General features: G+C 36.1%; 1 protein-coding gene across 1 annotated transcript; it reads left to right on the top strand.

Annotated features, from left to right (window-relative positions):
- The first annotated feature begins 12930 nt into the window (after positions 1-12930).
- On the top strand, positions 12931-15955 carry LOC113288945 (thioredoxin H-type 1-like). Its single transcript, XM_026538106.1, has 3 exons — positions 12931-13346; positions 15322-15444; positions 15537-15955. The coding sequence occupies exons 1-3, from the start codon at positions 13254-13256 to the stop codon at positions 15666-15668; spliced, it is 348 nt and encodes a 115-aa protein (XP_026393891.1). The 5' UTR covers positions 12931-13253; the 3' UTR covers positions 15669-15955.
- The last annotated feature ends 3284 nt before the right edge of the window (positions 15956-19239 follow it).

Here is a 19239-nt window from a genome sequence, read left to right as displayed (position 1 = left end):
GCTACATGATTGGCCCATCATCCCATGTAGACAGTCCCTTCTTCAATCCGTGGTTGATTTTCAATAAATCATCAATTGATCAGCAATTGATCAAAATTAGGGTTTCGAATCCAAGATTCATAATCCCAGATTAACACTAATAATTTTATGTTGATCCTGTAATCAACACTTTAATTATTTTACTCGGTCTAGTTGCCAGTATTTTAAATTAATATTTTATTTGGTCTCGCTACCAAATAATTCATCAAACGAGCAACATTTTCTCAGATGAGCAATATTTGTTCAGACTAGAAATATTGGTTCGACTATCAATATTCAACAGTTCACCAAATGAGAAATATTTGCTCACCTTAACTATCAACATTCATTCGATAATTATACCTCTGTCTCAACAGCCATGTTCAATTCATGAGTCCTAGAACATTCGTAAATCATGTTCAACTCAGCAATACAAAGACTCATCGTCTCATCAAGTCAATAGCCACGAGACATCAATCGTGTCACATGGGGGATATTAACTAGGGTTTTGGTCTGGCAGCCTACGGCGCGTGTGTTCATCCACGATGAGAATGTGACTAAATCGTGCAAGCGGTTTAAGGAGTTAACGAAGTAGTGGGTGGACAATCAACGAAGTCTTCGCAAGTAACTGGTTCTAACACGATTTCCAATTTCCCACTCCTTGAATTCAACAACCGTCATACTTATTGGGGTCAATGTGTCTACTACTTCTTGCAATATAAATAAGTCTCTGAACCCATGATTGAAACAACGGAAGAATTCTGATCCGAGCAATCACTCTCAAGAATTCAATCAATCAACCATAACTCATTCGAACTCAATAGTTCACGGAAAACTTGCATAAATCTTAAACACATTCATAATCCTTGATCACCATTGATCTCACACATTTCTCAGCTTCCCTCCTACAGATCGACCCATCCTCTCTTGTGACCGAATTGACTCTGGAACGGCCATTGTCTTGGTTTAGGCCGGAGTCTTACAGATTGGTCTCTCGAATTCAAGCACTCCCTTTGCAGTGCATCTGTGTGAGGTTAAGAAGTTTTCTCGGTTCGAGGAGTCTCCTCCGCACGGTCGTCTCCTCAATTCCTTAAAAACCAGCAAATCGTTTTGCCCCATCTGCAATGGAAAAACACGCCGAAATTGTAGCCCTTCTCAAACTCATGCACCGTGCGTTTTCTCCAAAGGAGTATGCGCTAGCTTTTGTAGCCATACCACCACACATATTCTATAGTATTGTATCCTTATTCTTTAAATTCTTGAAGTGTCCAACCGATACCTTTTTAATTCCTCACAATGGGTCTTTACAAAGTAAGAACGTATATGCAACATAAATAGACCAACTTGTTTCTCCCAACGGTCTTGCACTTCAACTAGCTCTGATCGACTTCAAATGGTGTACAACCTAAAATAACTCTTCGACTGAACGTTATAGAAAAGAATAAAAAGATCACAAACTATCCAGGTTCTCCATCGGAAACAGTACAAGATAAAATGCAGAGAACATTGTTTTATCCGAAACAATGCCATACTCAACACAGATAAACGGACCATATAAACTGTGTCCAAAAACTGCTTCTTATACAATAATAAGAATCGATATCTCCACCACAACTAATATCACATCTCATCCAACGATCAATGTCTTGAAACTATTTGTAGCCACGTGCTTCAAATACTAAGACTGAATTCAAACTCTTCCCAACTGGAACGTACCAAATCCTGGCCAACGATCAATACTTCCAAAACGAAACCTACAACGAGATTTTCCCATATCCTTATTGTAACAAACAACTAAGGCAGAACGAGTATGAATTCATCTTCTCATTCTTTAACATGATCCTTAAAGATAACTCACCAACATGATCCAATTGATGACGATTGATAACCAAATTATTATTTCCCTTAATCTGGAACAATAATGAGACTTTGACATGCTAATATTCCATCTTTACTTCCACAAACATACAAACCAATATTTGTATCTCAACTACGATATTCTTGCCTTCTTGTGTCTTGCCAAGCAAACACCAATTAATTGAAAAACAATCTACGCAGGTCTTTCAAACAATTCACAAGAATATGGTACGAAGTATAGAGAATAAATAAACTTACTTGAATCCATGCATAGGGTTTATGCTCCAATAAGAATCAATGCCAAATCTCCAATGTGGTACACCATAAACATCAAGACCATACATCTTGACCATATTGAATGTTGATCACCTGATATAATCTCATTCCTTCAGAAATACGCTTTACTTTGCTTTGTACCCGAAATTGATGAAATCAAATCCCACGTACACTTGAAAACATCAAACTCTACATCTTCAGAAGCTGTAACATCAAATCCTCACATACTTGATGAAATGAAATCCTTCGTCTTCAAATTTTTCTGCCAACTTGAAAACCCAAAACTTCTCTCTTCGAATCTTCTATCCAACCTAGGGCTTCGATACCAATTGAAGGATACTACGTACGTTACATAGTACCGATATTGTCCCCACGTTCACCACCTGTGGCTAGACAGGTGTGGGGTTTTAATCTAAAAGGCCTCGATACTATGTAGGGAGATTCCACACCTTATTAGTCTCCACCTAGAACTCCTCATATCCCATGTGAGACTAATCTCTATCGGCTTTAGGTCGATCCAAATCCCCAACAATCTCCACCTTGGCGATATCCAAGCTATCTCACCAACTATCGTCGTACGATCATCGTTATGCAACATCTTGAGGTACACCCTGCTCCGTCATGTCCATAACTCCACATTGATTTGCACCACTTAGGTGTATTTCATGCCAACTGTATCTACCATACACGATCACCATCCGTATACTACCGTCGAACCTGGTTACAGTAAATATGCGCCCTTAAGCCTTGGCATCCGCTTCGAGCTTGCTCGACCTGAGTTGGATAGTTGGTTGGCTAACTCCACCGTGAGCCCTAGCTCCATCTTGCAAAGCTTCACCCGAGTTAAAGTTTTCCGCACCACCCAAATCCATCTTGCGCACCGCGTCCATTAGGGTTGACATTCATAACCGTTCAATCTCTTAGTATCCCTAACTCTGATACCACGTAACTCCTTCACCAACATTCATAAAGCAACTTCTATTCGCCAAAATATCAGGCGTAAAATTGACTTCTCATTAGACATGCTCGTATTGGATAGAATCATAGATAGAACAAGAAAGTAATTATCTCGACGAACAGTCCAGGGGACACTGTTACTAGCAAAAGCATGAACTCCACTACGAGAATCCGAGCGTATCAACATATGTTTAATATTCTACTGTGCATCCCACTTCAAACTTACAATAACTTTGAAAAGCTTAGCCATGTGATTGGTAAACTCCCAGCCCCACACTTATAGCACCAGACACACTTCATTTTATATTTCTCGCAAAAAAACCTACTCCAACATACCTTGATTATCAAAATCATCCCCATCACAACCGGAAAGAAGTTCACTAGGATCAAACAGCATCCAAAAACATTCAATGGGTTTAAATACTTCACCATTCTAAGCTCCACCATGAGTTAATTCAAAACCTTTAGATATTCACGAGAGTCACGCACGAAGCCCTTCATTCCTCGAGAACTTTCCTGAGAAAATTAATACACTAGTTTTAAATTTTTAGAATTTTACCACAGCACTATCGTGAATGACCCTGTTTCTCAAATTCCACAATGTAACTCCGATGGCCAATGAAGCAACTAGTCGAACATCTTTGGCCACTTTATAACATTCCACCAGATCCTAAGAAGGTGGAATATTTGCTTTAAGCATCAGCCGCAACACCACCGTACTAAATGTTTGACCGAGTCTTCAATCTTCTTACAAATTGCGCATATATTACCTATAAATATATTGAATCTTATTGGCACCTTTTCCAATGTTGTGAAAAATCTTCTCTCAATAACTTCCAGTTACGTGATGCTAAGGATGGGTGCATCACCCTCCTATAAATAAAAAGCCATCTAGTTTCTCATAGAAAATACTTGTTAGAACATCAGTCAGTCGAACTCGTAAGTTTTGCTATCTCAAGCTTGTTATCAATGTTACATGTACAAAACTATACCTTGATTTCTAGTCTAGTAAAGTCAAGTCTCAAACTATACCTTGAGTATCAACCATCTGAATAACCCTTGAAGATTGAAGAACAAAAGAAGATATTTCTGAGAACTTCGTCAACATAGAGGTATGTGAAGATTGACATATCCTATTTACTCATGACATATACCATTCTATCTTATGAGAATATATTGTATGATTATAGTAGATGTAATATTTCAAATAAGAACTTTCAAATTCAATATTGTCATGGTTAAAGCTTCGAAATATGATTCGGGCAATGAATGTTCATAGATCCTTAGCAATCTTAGTTAGAACAATTTATTGGTCACAAACTATTATTATCTCAAGTTGATCATTTGGAAATTGCCCAAGCAACATTGTATATATACTGTCTATGACTATTAAGAAAGTTTCAAATTAATTATGAGAGCTACGAACTAATTGGCACAATGTACACACTTGTTTGTGTTACAAAAAGTCAGTTTGAATTCCAAGAACTTAGAGGTTTACAAACATGGTTTGGGTGCCCTTTACTACTGAGTCCGAGAATTAGATAGGTTTGCAAACCACTATTTACTGAATTCGTGAAACGCCAAGGTTTGCAAACTCTTTTCGCGAACCCTTTGGTTCTGTTTCGTGAACAGATAGAAGTTTGCAAACTTACCCAGTTCAGGATTAGCAAAAGGTCACGAACTATTCTACATGTATACTCGACTTTGCTAAGACTCTCATATACACTTCTAATACAACTTTCTTCACTAAATCACTTTGTGTTTTTATATTATTTTTTAGTCTCGAGTGTTAAAGAACACCAGTATGTGCTTGTAAGTTCAAAGGCTACTTAGCCGCTATGAACCATCATTGTAAACTAGAGTCGTCTTCTACCTTAAACCTTTCTATGGTTTAGCGACTAAACAGACCTCACATAGGAATTCGTGAATCCAGGTCCAACTATCTTTATCTCGATAGTTCGAGTATCCTGATCTCGTTTAGATTGTTGAGATGCTCACTCAAACAATATAGATAAAAATTTCAAAGTTCTCTTCGTCTCAGACTTTGTGATTCCACAAGTTTAATACTTGTGAGGTAAATAATAATCTAGGATGCTCTTCGGGAAGCATATATATGTCCGAATTTTGAGGTTAGCTAGACTTTTGTATATTTCTATCGATATCCAGTCTCACCTTAATCTTTGATCAAAAAGGAAATTACATATAGGCTTATCTGTGGAAGGCAGATTGGTTTAAAGTCTTCAATTAAGTTGAAGAAACTCTAAGGATATAAAGGACGTCATCTAAGGGAATAAATTGCACGGAGTCATGCTAAGATTAAAGAGGCGTAAGGAACAAGACTGTAACTGAATTTTTGCGAGGGTTTAATTCGGTCTCAACTACATTCCATTCTGAAGTTATTTGTAGTAGGTTAGTGTCTGTAGCGGCTTAATACAGTTTGGTGTTCAATTTAAACTAGGTCCCGGGGTTTTTATGCATTTGCGGTTTCGTCATTAACAAAATTTCTGGTGTTTGTGTTATTTATTTTCTGCATCATATTGTTTATCTTTATAATTGAAGCATCATAGGTTGTACGTAAATAAATCAAAGTAGATACATCCATCCTTGTTTGTTGGATACGACTTGATTTATTCTTGGATGATTATCTTTGGAATCGTCCAAGAACTCTCACACGTAAATCAGGTTCACGAACTAGTCTTTGTAAACTTTCTGATTGTGAAAGAAAGAGATATAGCTTTAAATATTATTCCTTGATTGAGATTCATTAAGTTGAATTCTCAGAATTGTATTTAAGTTTGTCCATACAAGTTGTCTAAGAAAAGGTTGGTGGTGTATTTTGGTACCCCCATATTTTCAAAGATAACTTGCTAAGAGATATGAGTAATCTAATTAGGTGAAACATCATTCTTTGGGGACAACAAGATTTTAGTGGTACCGTTGGTTGGAAATTAAATCGTATTGTTATTTTAGTTTTTTGATTAATTGATTTGAATTAAGGTATATTTATCCATGATATATCAAACTTGTACATTTTATGACCCTTTTCTTCTGATATAAGGTCACTCAAGCTTGTTTGAGGATTTGACTATTATAAATCTAGTGATTCAAGATCCGTAGATAAAATTATTGATCAATCAATGTTAACAGAATCCGTTCTGTGTGTTGATGAATAATAAAATCAAGTTGTTTGTGCAGCAGTTAATTTGAAGATTGAAGACTTTTATTTTTCTAGCTTCTGAGCTTTGTGATTTGTCTTGCACACTTGATTCTCTAGGATCCAAACAAGTTGTTTATTTTGATAAGCAGAATACTTATGTAAAGATCGAACAAATTGTCTAGTTGCTTAAGTTTCTTGGATAAAGCTTGTTCGTCGAGATTGATTATTTCGATAATTTTTATCTTGGTTTGATCTTTGACCAAATAAATTTATACTGGTTAAACGGATATCCTTTAGTTTACTTTATCTCCGATTAAAGGTTGATTTGGAAGATTGATTAGTGATTTAGTTATAAAAACATATTTAATCCTTGATGTTTCGTGTTATGATTAAAAGAGCTGAGAGCAGAAGTCTTCACGGCGAGTGAAGCAACTCAAGCTAGTGAACTCTATCTTGGGATTCACGTGCGTATTCCAAATTAGTTGTAGGCACGGGGATACTAAAGGAACTGATAACAAATGAATATTTACTTGGTCTTAATTATACAAAGTTGCGGTCGTAAATTTGTATAGATGCTTAATTCTGAGAGTATTCAGAACTGGTCTAGGCCCGAGGATTTTATGTTAAATATTTTTCTCGTTAAAATAATCTTGTTGTTGTGTGATTTAATTTACTTCCGTGTTATACTATTTATCTTTATAATTAAAATAAATACACTTATGTAGTTACCTAAAATAGGTGAGATGCTAATTAAATGTGAGCTTTATTTATCTTTATAATTAAAATAAATACATTTATGTAGTTACCTAAAATAGGTGAGATGCTAATTTAATGTGAGCTTTAGGGCTTCTAGAAGTGATTTTTTGGAGGTTGATCACGAACAATATACTCGAATAAACCAATATACATGGTTGTAAAAGGACTGGTTCAGTCACAATAGAGAGATAGGGTGGCCTTAGGGAGGAAAGTTGAAGAGAGAGAGAGACAGAAATTCATAGTATTATAGGTTTACAGAATTGAATCTGGTAGTTGTTAAGAAATTTGTGCTTAGCTTGGTGAATAGATGGCCTATTTATAACTGATCTCTAATCTCGTGTTGGTGAAAATAGGGACTACTTTTCGTGAGGTTCATTTATCTCATCTTTTTAGGAATAGCCAGGCATAAACTAGGCTAAATTTATCCTTTTATTTCACCGTCTTTACTCTCTTTTGCAGTGAGAAGTAGGTCGGGTATTTCTCACACATGTCTTAGACCTCCTGACCAAAATCCTAATTGATATCCGCCCATTTGTGTGTGACTGGGTCATCCTTTGTGATGATGTGTTGACGGTGAAAGATATTCTCTATGACCTATATTAGCCACGATATAGAAATGTTCTCTGATTTGTGAGCATGACTAGGATGAGTCACGTGAAAGGCAACAAATGTCTCAGAAATTGTGTGCAGAGTGTGAGAGGAGTTGAGATTGGGTTCTATCTCTTCATGACCCGTCACATATGTCATGTGGAGGCCGAATTATTGTTTATGGGTCCTTTTGTTGATCTTGAAGAGATCAAGGGAGTTTATCCATGTTTTTTGATATACATGTGCAGTTCAGACTCAATTTACTAGCCGTGACTGTGTTTGAGAAGCTGACAAAGAAATGAGCTGGTTCAACTTACATTATCATGAGGTCGGTCGAGGATTAGCTCATGATATTGAGTCTCTTCAGAGTCAACTGGAACTTGTCCAAAATTGGGAGAGAGGCTTGCCTCCTAATAGTGTCTTTGATCACGTATCTTTGACCATCTTATCTCGCAGGGATGTGACAAGAGTTGGTCACTACTGTATTTGTATATTGGGGCCAACATGACCGGTGTATCTCGAAAGAATGTTATAGGATTCTGTCTCGGGCCTCAGAACTAGAATAACCAGTGTATCTCGCAGGGATGTTCTAGGAATTATCCAAGAGGCCTCTGTAAGTCGAGTCGGAGCCTAGAGTATACATGACCAGTATTTATCTCGCGAGGATGTACTCGGAATCATTCTCTGAGATCAAATAGAGGAGAGTCGTATTTACGGGAGACGGGATGTCTCTGCTCATGCGCGTAAGTCATCATTTGACGTTTTATGAGCCTACAAGACCAGTCTGTCTCGCAGGGACGTATGATAGGAATCATGACACCATGAAAAGCGTGTCTTGCGGGGACGTATACTTAAATCATGGTCGTTCATGTTCATGAATCAACCAGGGACGTTTCACGATGTTTAGAGACTTCGTGACTAGTAGTATATTGCATGGATGTGCTTGGAATCACGATTCACGACCAGCGTGTCTCTTGGGGTGTATACTGAAGTCATGGCTATAAGTTTCTTGTAAACCAAGGGTTGAGCCTCTCTCTCGTGAGAGTTAAACTTGGCCACTGAATTCGTCTCTTCGAGCTGAGGGTTGAAGCTGGGGTTGAGCTTGCGTTTTGGAAATCAGAGGTGAACTAAGGATGAACTTGTCCTTTAATAATGAGGATTAAATGAACAAGGGTTGAGTTTCTCCTTTGGAAAGGGCTTAGCTTCATCTTTAGAGCTTCGTTTTACGATCAGTATTTGAACACCTTCAATTTCAATTTTTTTGAACCTTGAAAATGACTATCGGCTCGAAATGCTATGAAAATATTGATTCACCCACTAGCCATAAAATTATTTTCCCTAAATCTTTTCCTGAAATGACTATTTTACCCTCAATCTCAATCGAGTACTACTGCAATGAAGTAGTGGTTGAAGATGACGCCATATGCTTTCTGTTTTTCTCTGAAACGGCACACGATCTGCTTTCAAAGTGGAGAATTTTTTTGCTACTCAGGCGGCCCCCAAGTAAATTTTTTACTGAATCAACATTGACCCTACCTTCTGGTTTGTCATACCCTTACTTAGCATTATAGCGAATACACTACTTCATCTCCTCTCTACTTCATTTTAAAAGAGACTGAATTTTAATGCTCAATATATCACCCTTATACCTACAGAGCCGACAACGAATGTTGACTTCGGGACGGCACGAGCAAGGGGGGGGGGGGGAAATTGATTTTTTATTTTGGGGTGGTTTTGTGTTAAAAGAAAAAAAAGGTTAAATTGTGATTACAGAAAATCAAAGGACATATTCCCAATAGAATTAGGGGCATATTGTAAGTACGAAATTACTTTAATGGCTTATTTCTAATTATATAACAAGTCTCATATGTTTTAGAGAATCAGAGAACAATTTTCTTTCCCTCGGACTCTCTAGAAAACTTGGTCCCCTTCATTCCTTCTGGTTCCTAGTTCCTTCCCTACACCACTTGACTTGAGCCACCATCTCCACGGTAAGCAAAAACCCCAATTCAATCATAATTATAGATAATCGTTATATGGCAATGCCATTGATTTTAAAGTTATACTTAATGATTTTGCATCTTTCAACGTAAGAAGAGTCAACTTCAATGGTGGTATTTGTATGATTATCTGAATTAAAATGAATCTGTACTTTTATTGTTTTTTTTTATGGAAAAAGCAATACATTAATCAAGCAATAAAGTACATAAGATTTACAATATCTTTTTTCTCGAAAATATTGGACATCACACTAGATTGAGATATCCTTAATTGAACTTGGGTAGATATATGCTGAAGATTCTTTACACGAGCTTCTTTTGCTATGTGATCTGCTGCTGAGTTGTATCTTCTGTTAATGTATTGCACCTGAGCTTGAGGGAGTTCTTGCAAAATATTTTGAGTAGCCTTTATGGTGTTTTCGGCGCTCCAATCTGGGATATTGTCTGCTTTTTTGATTGTTTCCGCTAACATCTTGCAATCCGTAAATAAGGTGACACTAGATAAGATATTCTCACTTAGCCAGGAAGAAGCTTTTAATAAAGCTTTTGATTCTGCATGGAAAGCCGATAAATCCCTATCTGCTCCAGCTGTAATGTGCATAAAAGTTTTGTCTGCTGAGTGTAGGATAAAGGAATATCCCATAGTTGAATTTTCCTTTTTAAATGTCGCATCTATGAACAATATCCAGTCTGAAGATAAGCTTGACCATTTCTCCTTGTAATCCATACTTGGTTGAATTCTTTTGCTCTTCTTGATATTCTCTTGTGGATATTGTTGTATGAATTTTTTTTATTTTCTCAATAAGAGAATTTGGGTTTGGGTTTATTTTGTCAAAAACTACTGAGCATCGGTACTTCCATATGAACCAGGAGATTGTTGTTATCTTGTCAGAGTAGTTAGCGAAATCTGGTCCCGTAATCCACTCTTTAATCCAATCCACCATTAAGACTGTATTAATTCTTGAATTAACTGCTTCTAATGAGAGACCAAACCAAATCGCTCTAGCAAAAGGGCAATCTCTTATTAGGTGTTGTGATGTTTCTGGATTTTGGGTATTACACATTGGGCACTCTGTATTAAATCTTTATTGTGAGCTCCTAGTCTAGCATTGGTTGGTAGCGCTTTCTGAGCTAATTTCCAAATAAATAGCTTGATCTTTGGTATCACATTGATTTTCCAGATCTTTTTCCAAGTAAAATCACCAGAGTTGGTGTTTTCTTGATCTTGATTAATATGGAAAGTATAAACATTTTTCGCTGAGAATATTCCAGAGGAATGGTGTTGCCATCTAATTTTATCTTGTTCTTGACTATTTGGGGAAATGGTTAGGATTTTCTCTTTAATATCTTGGGTGAAGAGGTTATCAAGTTTCTCTAGATCCCAACTTTCATCTTGTGTAATCAGTTCACTTACTCTTTGTGGGACCGGATCTGTTAAAACCATCGGTTTTTGAAGGGTGTTTTCTGAAGGTACCCAAGTATCTTCCCAAATTTTTACTGAAGCTTCATTTTTTACTTGCCAAACGAAATTACCTTTGATAAGGTTAAGACCTTTTTGTATGCTCGTCCAAATCCAAGATAGGTTCGATGTCCTGGAAGCTTCTAAAGGATGGTTGTTAGGAAAATATTTGGCCCTCAGCAATCTCGCCCACAGTTGATCGTGTTATGAGATAAGTCTGCTAGACAGCTTCGTTAGGAAAGACATATTGAATTGATGTGGGTTTTTAATCCCCAGACCTCCTTGAGAGATTGGTTTGCAGATGCTTACCCAAGCTTTAAAATATCATCCTCTTTTTTTCGCCTTATCCTTATTCCATCAGAAATCTCTTTGTATTTTATCCATTTGATCTAAAGTTTCCTTAGGAAGGTCAAGGATTTGCATTTGATAAGTAGGATAACCTTGTAGAATGGATTTTATCAGCACCTTTGTTCCAGCTTGGGAGAGTAATATTGATTTCCAACCTTGCAGAGTGGCATAGTATTTCTGGAGTAGAGGCTCGAAATTATCCTTTCTTTTTTTATCGAAAAATAGTGGCGTACCTAAGTATCTATCATTTTTTGTCATCAGAGGGACTTTCAGAATTTTGGCTATGATTTTCTCATGTTTCGGATGAATTCTATTGCTGAAGTAGATACCGGATTTATTGTTTTCTGAACCATAATTTACTTGACATATATAAATGTGAGGAGGATCTGTGGATACTCTTAGATGGACACTACCATGCATGATTTGCGCAATTTTCTCTGCAAAATCTAAACGACAATGAATATAAATATAATATTAGATGATACGTTCCACTTATAAGACTCTACATTCCTACCAAAAATGAGCAATTCGAGACGTATAACACCACCATCTACCCCTTTAAATATCACCCGTTAAAAGTTAACAGTTGAAATTAAGATCGGTAGATGATGAGGTTTGCTATCTCGAATTGCGCCCATTTTTAGTAGGAACGTAGAGTCTTATAAGAGATATGTGGCACCAAAATATAATATTTATATTCATTTCCGTTTGAATTTTGTAGAAAGAATAGCACAAATTATGTATGATAATAGTGTCCATCAAAGAGTGTCCATGGATCCGCCCTCTTGAGAATGTACGCTTACGAAAACATTTGGCAACTAAATATATTTATGTACAGACTTTGGAAATGAGGCTTATACACCATCTTATGCTCTTGTTACCTTTCATTGTATGCTGGGAAGCACTGACACGGACACTGGATACGGACACGACACGACACGACATGGACACAAGGACCGGCAAAAATTCAAAATCATCAGGACACGGACACGTCTATATATATATATATATCAATAAAATAGTTTATATATACTAAAATCATAGTGTTATAGTATATCAAATACATTAATCACGCAAATACATGAAAAAAAACTCAATTTTATACCGTTAGGTTAGCTCACATGTAAAAAAATTAACCATTATACTAATTTCCTTGACACACTAGGTTACCAAACTACTACAATGGAATATAAATTTCTACATTGTGTCGTGTTGGTGTCCCATGCGCGTCGCGCGTCTGACGCGGACACGGCACCAATACTGATGTGTTGGTTTCTTCACTGATTGTATGGAAAAGGACAACATTTTGGGGCATCAAAATGTGAGGGCCGGCCCTGCGTAACTGCAACACTTGCTAAATATATGGGCGGTGCCATGCCATTATAGAGATCTTTTTAACTAATCGATCTAAAGATCAGCGATATAAATAATTTTGATTAATTTATTAAACTTTCTATGATAAACTTTTTATTTTAATAGACGACACAGTGTTCAATCATGAAAAGAATGTGGACAACATAAGCTTTGTCGCCAAACATTGCGCTCCAATTTAGTGAAACGTCAACAAAAATCGCTCTTTACACTGTAAACACGAATTTTAAATGTTCACTACAGCAGCCCAAAGCGCGTGCAACGTAAAACGGCAAACGCGTTTCAGGTCCTACAAGGCAAGACCGGGTGACAGTTTCGTGAATTTTGTAACCTTCTAGGGTATAACCGAAGGAATTTATATAAAGTAGATCAACGACGGAACAGAAAGAATAAATCTGCAAAACAGTCTTTTCCATTGTGAAGAATTTTTCCATTAAAAAAAATCATTATCAAAGAGAGAAAAATTATGGCAGCAGTTGAAGAAGGACAAGTAATTGGGTGTCACACATTGGATGTCTGGAAAGAACATATTAACAAGGGCAACGAAGCGAAGAAGCTGGTAATCATTTTCTTGATCCTTTTCTTTCCTTGATCATGCCATGGATTTAGATTCCATTAATATTTTGTTTTTTTCAAAATTCTTACGTTGTTGGTTTTTTCAAAGAGATTTGGAGTATTCTAGATTTTGAGAATGAGTTTGTGGGTTTGTTCTTAGATCTTAGTTCATCATGTGCATCTCTTTTGTATCTTAGTGTTTGTTAAAGAATCCAAATAAATATATGTCATATCTGTTTATGGGATTGTTAAGCTTAAAATTGGGTGAATCTAAGGATTAGAGAAATAATCCTATTTTTAATTCATCTTCATGTATATTCCTCTATGTTTAGAAGGTGCAAGTACTTGTTTTGTTTTGTTTGATGCAAAATGGATGTGTCTCTGTCGATTGATGTCATGTTTTTGTTATTTTGTTTTGCTTCTTTGTAGTTTTGTCTTTGATGGGCCGAACACAGTATAAATTTTGTGGCATAGATTTACTAGGAGCTTCTCCATTGGTAAAGGTTTTACCTAAATATCCCACCCACACTTTTCCTAACTACCACACACAACGAAAAATATAATAATTGTAAACCTAATCCAAAGTGGGTGATAAAAACGTGTCATCTTCTCTGACCATAACCGTAACTTCTTCTTAATCAACCGTGAGACACCATTAAACAACAAAATACAAAACCCATGGCCATGATCATCCTCTTAATGCAGGCAGACAAAAATCCACCATCACATAGTTGTTCAAACCATTGATACCAACCAAAGCATTCTCTTTATGACCTTAACTTTTTCTCAGATTACTACTTTAACTGATGATAATCTGGACCACAAGTCCCCAACTAGATCAAATTTCAATGTCGTCGTCCCGCCACAAATTGACCTAAATCTCCATTACTTATCCTCCTTTAGCAAATGGGTTGTACCCAATTTCAGTCACCACCAGCAAATTCGAAATCTATTTCCATTCATGGCTAGCAACACCAATTTCACAGTAGTCGCCAACCACAAACACCAATGTCCCATTTCGATCCTTGCCTAATCTGGCCACAGTATCAGTTTTTCTTTTTTGATCTTCTGAAAATCGATCACCACCTATAACAAGTACCATTTATAACAGCTAAGGAAATTGCTGCCGACGCCACCACCAACACCTTCAATTAACATCATTAAGATCTCAACTTTTTTAAGATTAATCTTAATCTTAGTCACGGACTTTAATTTTAGAGATTAAGTGAGGTTTTGTTTTTATGTTTAGATTGATTAGGTTTCAACTTTTAATAGAGATTCAACGATATCAATTTCGAAAAATATTCCGTAAGTTTCACAAAATTAGTTGAAATCCGATGAGTATAATACAAAATCTCTATGACTAATATCCATATAATATACAAAGAGGTGGTTGTTGTTAGTGGTAATGGTAATAATGGATATTTCTGTATTAAGGTGGTAGCAGGGAAGAAGGGATGTGTTTTATCACTCACTTTAGATGAGGTCTACAATTATTGTGTTTTTTTATTGTGGGTGGTATTTAGGAAATGTGTGGGTGGTATTTAGGTAAAACCTTGGGGAATATGGATGTTTCATATGTGGCATCACTTTTAAGACATCCTTTGAGTATAAAATCCTAAATATAAGCAACAATAAAGTTTTATTTCCAACCCTTAAAGTTTTCTATTATTTTTTTACTTATTTGTAGGCATGCAATTGGTTAAATTCTTTCCATTTTTATTTTTCAATGATTTTTATTAATAAAAGTGTGACTAGGATGGAAAGACATCGTCTAAGTGACTGTCTAAAACTAGAGGTTTACCTAGAGGATGTCTAACTTTCTTTTTGCCACATCACCTTCACATCAATCGGTTGGAGATGATTTATTATAAGTATGGTTGTGGATCCTATGTGGATTAAGAGTTGAATCTTCACAAACATTCCATTGGAGAGGCTCTAAGCTTATTATTGTTGGTGTTATTTCAAATATGCTTCAGATTGTGGTTGATTTTACTGCTTCATGGTGTGGACCATGTCGTATGATTTCACCTATCCTAACCGAGATTGCCAAGAAGTTGCCTAATATTTTGTTCCTTAAAGTGGATGTCGATGAATTGAGGGTGAGTAAATCTTGATAACATCGTAAGTGTGTTTCATGGGAAGCATGTTTTCAATATTGGTCTAATATTATTAGATCCTTAAACATTTGCAGACTGTTTCTGAGGAATGGAATGTCGAAGCAATGCCTACTTTTGTTTTCTTGAGAGATGGAAAGGAGGTTGATAGGGTTGTGGGTGCAAAAAAAGATGAGTTGCAGAATACAATCGCGAAGCACTCTTGCTGATCAGATAATATTGCACATCACTCACTTCTCGTTGCATATTATATTGTAGTTTGCTTTCCATATCTATCTGTGTGGAGTAGATTTTTATTGTGCCTCAATAATATGAACTAATCAAAGCTGAACTAACTAAGCCTCGGGTTTTAGTGTCAAATCTGTATGGAGGAAATATATTTGGGATTTATGACTGGTGTATTTTGATATATAAGCAGAAGAATTAATGTGATATGCTTGTCCCTTTTGTTCTTTCCTGTAATTTCATGTATTTGCTCTCTCTTTATGTATGTTCATTCCTTTTGCTTTAGTTGAATCTGCAGTGGCTTCCTTCTGCTTCCAATCTGCTTAGCTTTAAACTGATGTTCTATTGTTTTAATAAGGATGATATTCAGTGAATGTTCCAGTAACTTCAGCAATGGTTTCCAATCATTGGGCCACTGACTAATACTGACACCTTAACACTGTAAGAGTCGGCATTTAAATCTTCCTACCAGATAGGTTCAACCTCTACTGGCATATTTTCTTGAAAATTAATCCGAGGGAAAGAATCGGCACACTTATTTAGATGGATTCCATGATGCCTTTAAAACAAATGTTGGGACTACTCGTTAAAGGCATAGAAAGAAATGAAACTGTAGCCCACCTGCTCATTCTTCGATCTTACCCCAAGCAGCATTTTGTTTGCTGAAATCAAGATAAGAACTGAGAGTCGTTAAGCCTAATTGGGGGTGGGACTTTGGTTGGTTGGGCGGGTTAGAAGGTTTGGCCTAAATAGACCCGAGCTAAGAATCCTTTGTCAGATTGCTCATCAAACCCGTGGAATCCGTGGAGGTGTTGCCCAAATCTGCTCAAATTATGTTCCTCGGGTTTCCCAGGTTCCTCGGGTCGACCTAAGTTTCGCTAGACATACAAGTTTGTTAATGTGATACTAACTAAATTTAGTAATAATAATATTTACTTGCACCATTTATCTTAAATTTCCAAGTAATTGAAGGTTATTTACAATAATAGAAAAGAATATCCTATTAAATTATTAATGAGATAGATATATTTTATATTTTCATTGTTAGATTTGAAGATAATATCTAAAATTACTCTAAACAGATAATAATACCAATTATAAAAAGGAGAGGATTCAATGACATGGTTATATTGACGTTGTCATGACATAGTGAAGCCATTTTTTTTACAAAACCCAAACGGAATTGAATCTGAAGCTAATATTTAAGTGACACATTCCTATTATAAAGCTTTATATCCTTACCGAAAATGAGATTAATATGAAATATGAAACTTCACCGTCCACAAATTTTAATTTCAACTGTTAATATTCAGCGGTTGATATTAAAATGGTATATAGTCTTATAAATCTCGGAATGCTCTCATTTTTTGTTAGAGTGTAGAACTTTATAAAAGGAACATGTCACTAAAATATTAGCTTCAAATTCATTTACGTTTGGGTTTTGTAAAAAAAATGGCCTCACCATGTCATGATAATGTCTCCTTCCCCATAAAACTTTTAGTTTTATACTCATATCATAGTTCTTCGGGTTGGGTGGGTTCCTTGGGTTAGAGATATTTGTGCCCATACTTCCCAAATTTAACTCGGATTTATAAAATGTATGCCCAAACTTGTCAAAATTTTGAAATACGTTGCCCATGTCCGCCCAAACTTCGAGTTGGGCAAGGGTCGGGTAGGTTGACCCCAAGTCCCACCCCTAAGCCTAATATCTAGTATATGGAGGAGGAATTTAGTTGTACTTGACAAAGAGCATGTTGAGGTCAATCAGCTCTAACCGATGTTCATTTCCTATAACCTTGGTCCTTGAGATAATTAGGCCGAAAACATGTCATGCCTAATTGTCATGACTCTGACATCTTCACCAAAGTTCTTAAGGGTGGTGTGCTTTCAAGAAACTTTTTTTGAGGCATACTCAATGGTTATGAGGCATACCAAATGGTTCCAAAATATGGTCACCAGGTAGAAAAACCCATCACCCCTTATCTATCTATTTTTTATAATGGCATGACTACTATGTTGTTGTTTTTTTGATTCAAAAAGAGATTTCGTTGATCTTAAATAGAGTTTACCGAATACTCTTGAGTAATCCAACCTTGGATATCTGGAGGACACTCATCAAAAAATTCAAAATCTACTTTTAAGATCCTAGCTTTCTTGGCAATTCTATCATCCACTGCATTGGAGTCTCTCCTAACTGAGATACATTTCCAGTGCCCAATTTTATTCAACAGATACTTAATGTCTAAAACTAAACCTTGGTTCATCCAATGAAAACAGGGAACTTGTTCATTAATGGACTTAACTAAGACTTCACTATCAGGTTCAAAAACTACATGACTAAGACCTTTTGAAATTGCCAAAGAAACAGCTACCATCATAGCTCTGCATTCCAGTTCCTCCACCTCAATTCCTTGATTCATTCCTCCATCAATGTATTTTCCTTGCACACCAAGGCAGTGACCTGCAAAATCTCTAATTGTTAGTCCTGTACCTCCTTGTAAATTTTCTTTAAAAAAAGATGCATCTATATTAATTTTCAGATAACCAAAATCTGGAGGCTTCTATTTGTGAATCTGCAAATGAATAGTAGGATTTACAAAGTGATTATGAACAAAATAAACCATCTTGTTTATGTTATCAAGAGTTATAACCCTGTTTGGATTAAGATTTTGAAAAATTTTGGAGCATATGTCCTTCCAAATTGACCAAACAGAAACCATAAGAAGTTTATTTAAGTTCTCCCTTGAAATTCATGTACCAAAATTCAAATTAGCACTTGTATAGAACCAAGAAATAAGCCAATTTCTGAAAGAACCATGCTGAGACAAAATATCACCCACATTAATGCTTAAGGATAACCAAATAGACCTGGCATATGGATAATCAAGAAAAATATGGTCACTGGATTCACTAGGATATCCACACAAACTACAGTGAGTGTCAATACCACTTTTGTACCTAGATAGTTTATCCCTAGTTAGAAAAATGTCTTTAACACATTTCTAAACAAACAACTTGACTTTATGAGGAAGTTTAACCTTCCACACAGTTTTCCAGACCTGTTGAGGAATTACATAAGTACCAGTAACAACTTGAGATTGTCTTTTAATAACATTATACACACTTTTAATAGAGAACAAACCTTTCCTGTCAGGCAACCAAATTAGTGTATCATTTCCTATAACATGGACATTCATATCAAGAATTTTACTAGCACTAATAGGTTCAAATAGATAATGAATAAGAGACACATTTCAATTCCTAGTGCCTTCATGAAAAATATCATAGACATAAGTATAAGATATAGTGTTAACTAAACCCTCAGCAGAAACAGGCGGATGCCCCAATCCTATAACCCAATTATCCATCCAAATAGTAATCCTAGTTCCACATCTAACAGCCCAAATACTGTCATTCTTAATGATTTCTATGCATTTGTAAATACCTCTCTATATCCAAGAGCAGGATTCATTCAGTTTCTGTAAATGGAGAATACTGCAACTATGAAAGTTCTTTGCTCTCAGAATTTGAACCCATAATTCATTCTGATCACTA

This window comes from Papaver somniferum, chromosome 1, assembly GCF_003573695.1.
Source record: "Papaver somniferum cultivar HN1 chromosome 1, ASM357369v1, whole genome shotgun sequence".
Taxonomy (NCBI): Eukaryota; Viridiplantae; Streptophyta; class Magnoliopsida; order Ranunculales; family Papaveraceae; genus Papaver; species Papaver somniferum.
The sequence above is the reverse complement of the archived record's forward strand: the minus strand, read 5'-3'. Positions and strand labels throughout refer to the sequence as shown.

Excerpts from the sequence above, each read along its gene's own strand:
- LOC113288945 (XM_026538106.1), top strand. The coding sequence starts at position 13,254 with ATGGCAGCAGTTGAAGAAGGACAAGTAATTGGGTGTCACACATTGGAT. Across the intron at positions 13,347-15,321 it reads GCAACGAAGCGAAGAAGCTG|ATTGTGGTTGATTTTACTGC; the intron begins GTAATCATTTTC and ends AATATGCTTCAG. Across the intron at positions 15,445-15,536 it reads TGGATGTCGATGAATTGAGG|ACTGTTTCTGAGGAATGGAA; the intron begins GTGAGTAAATCT and ends AAACATTTGCAG.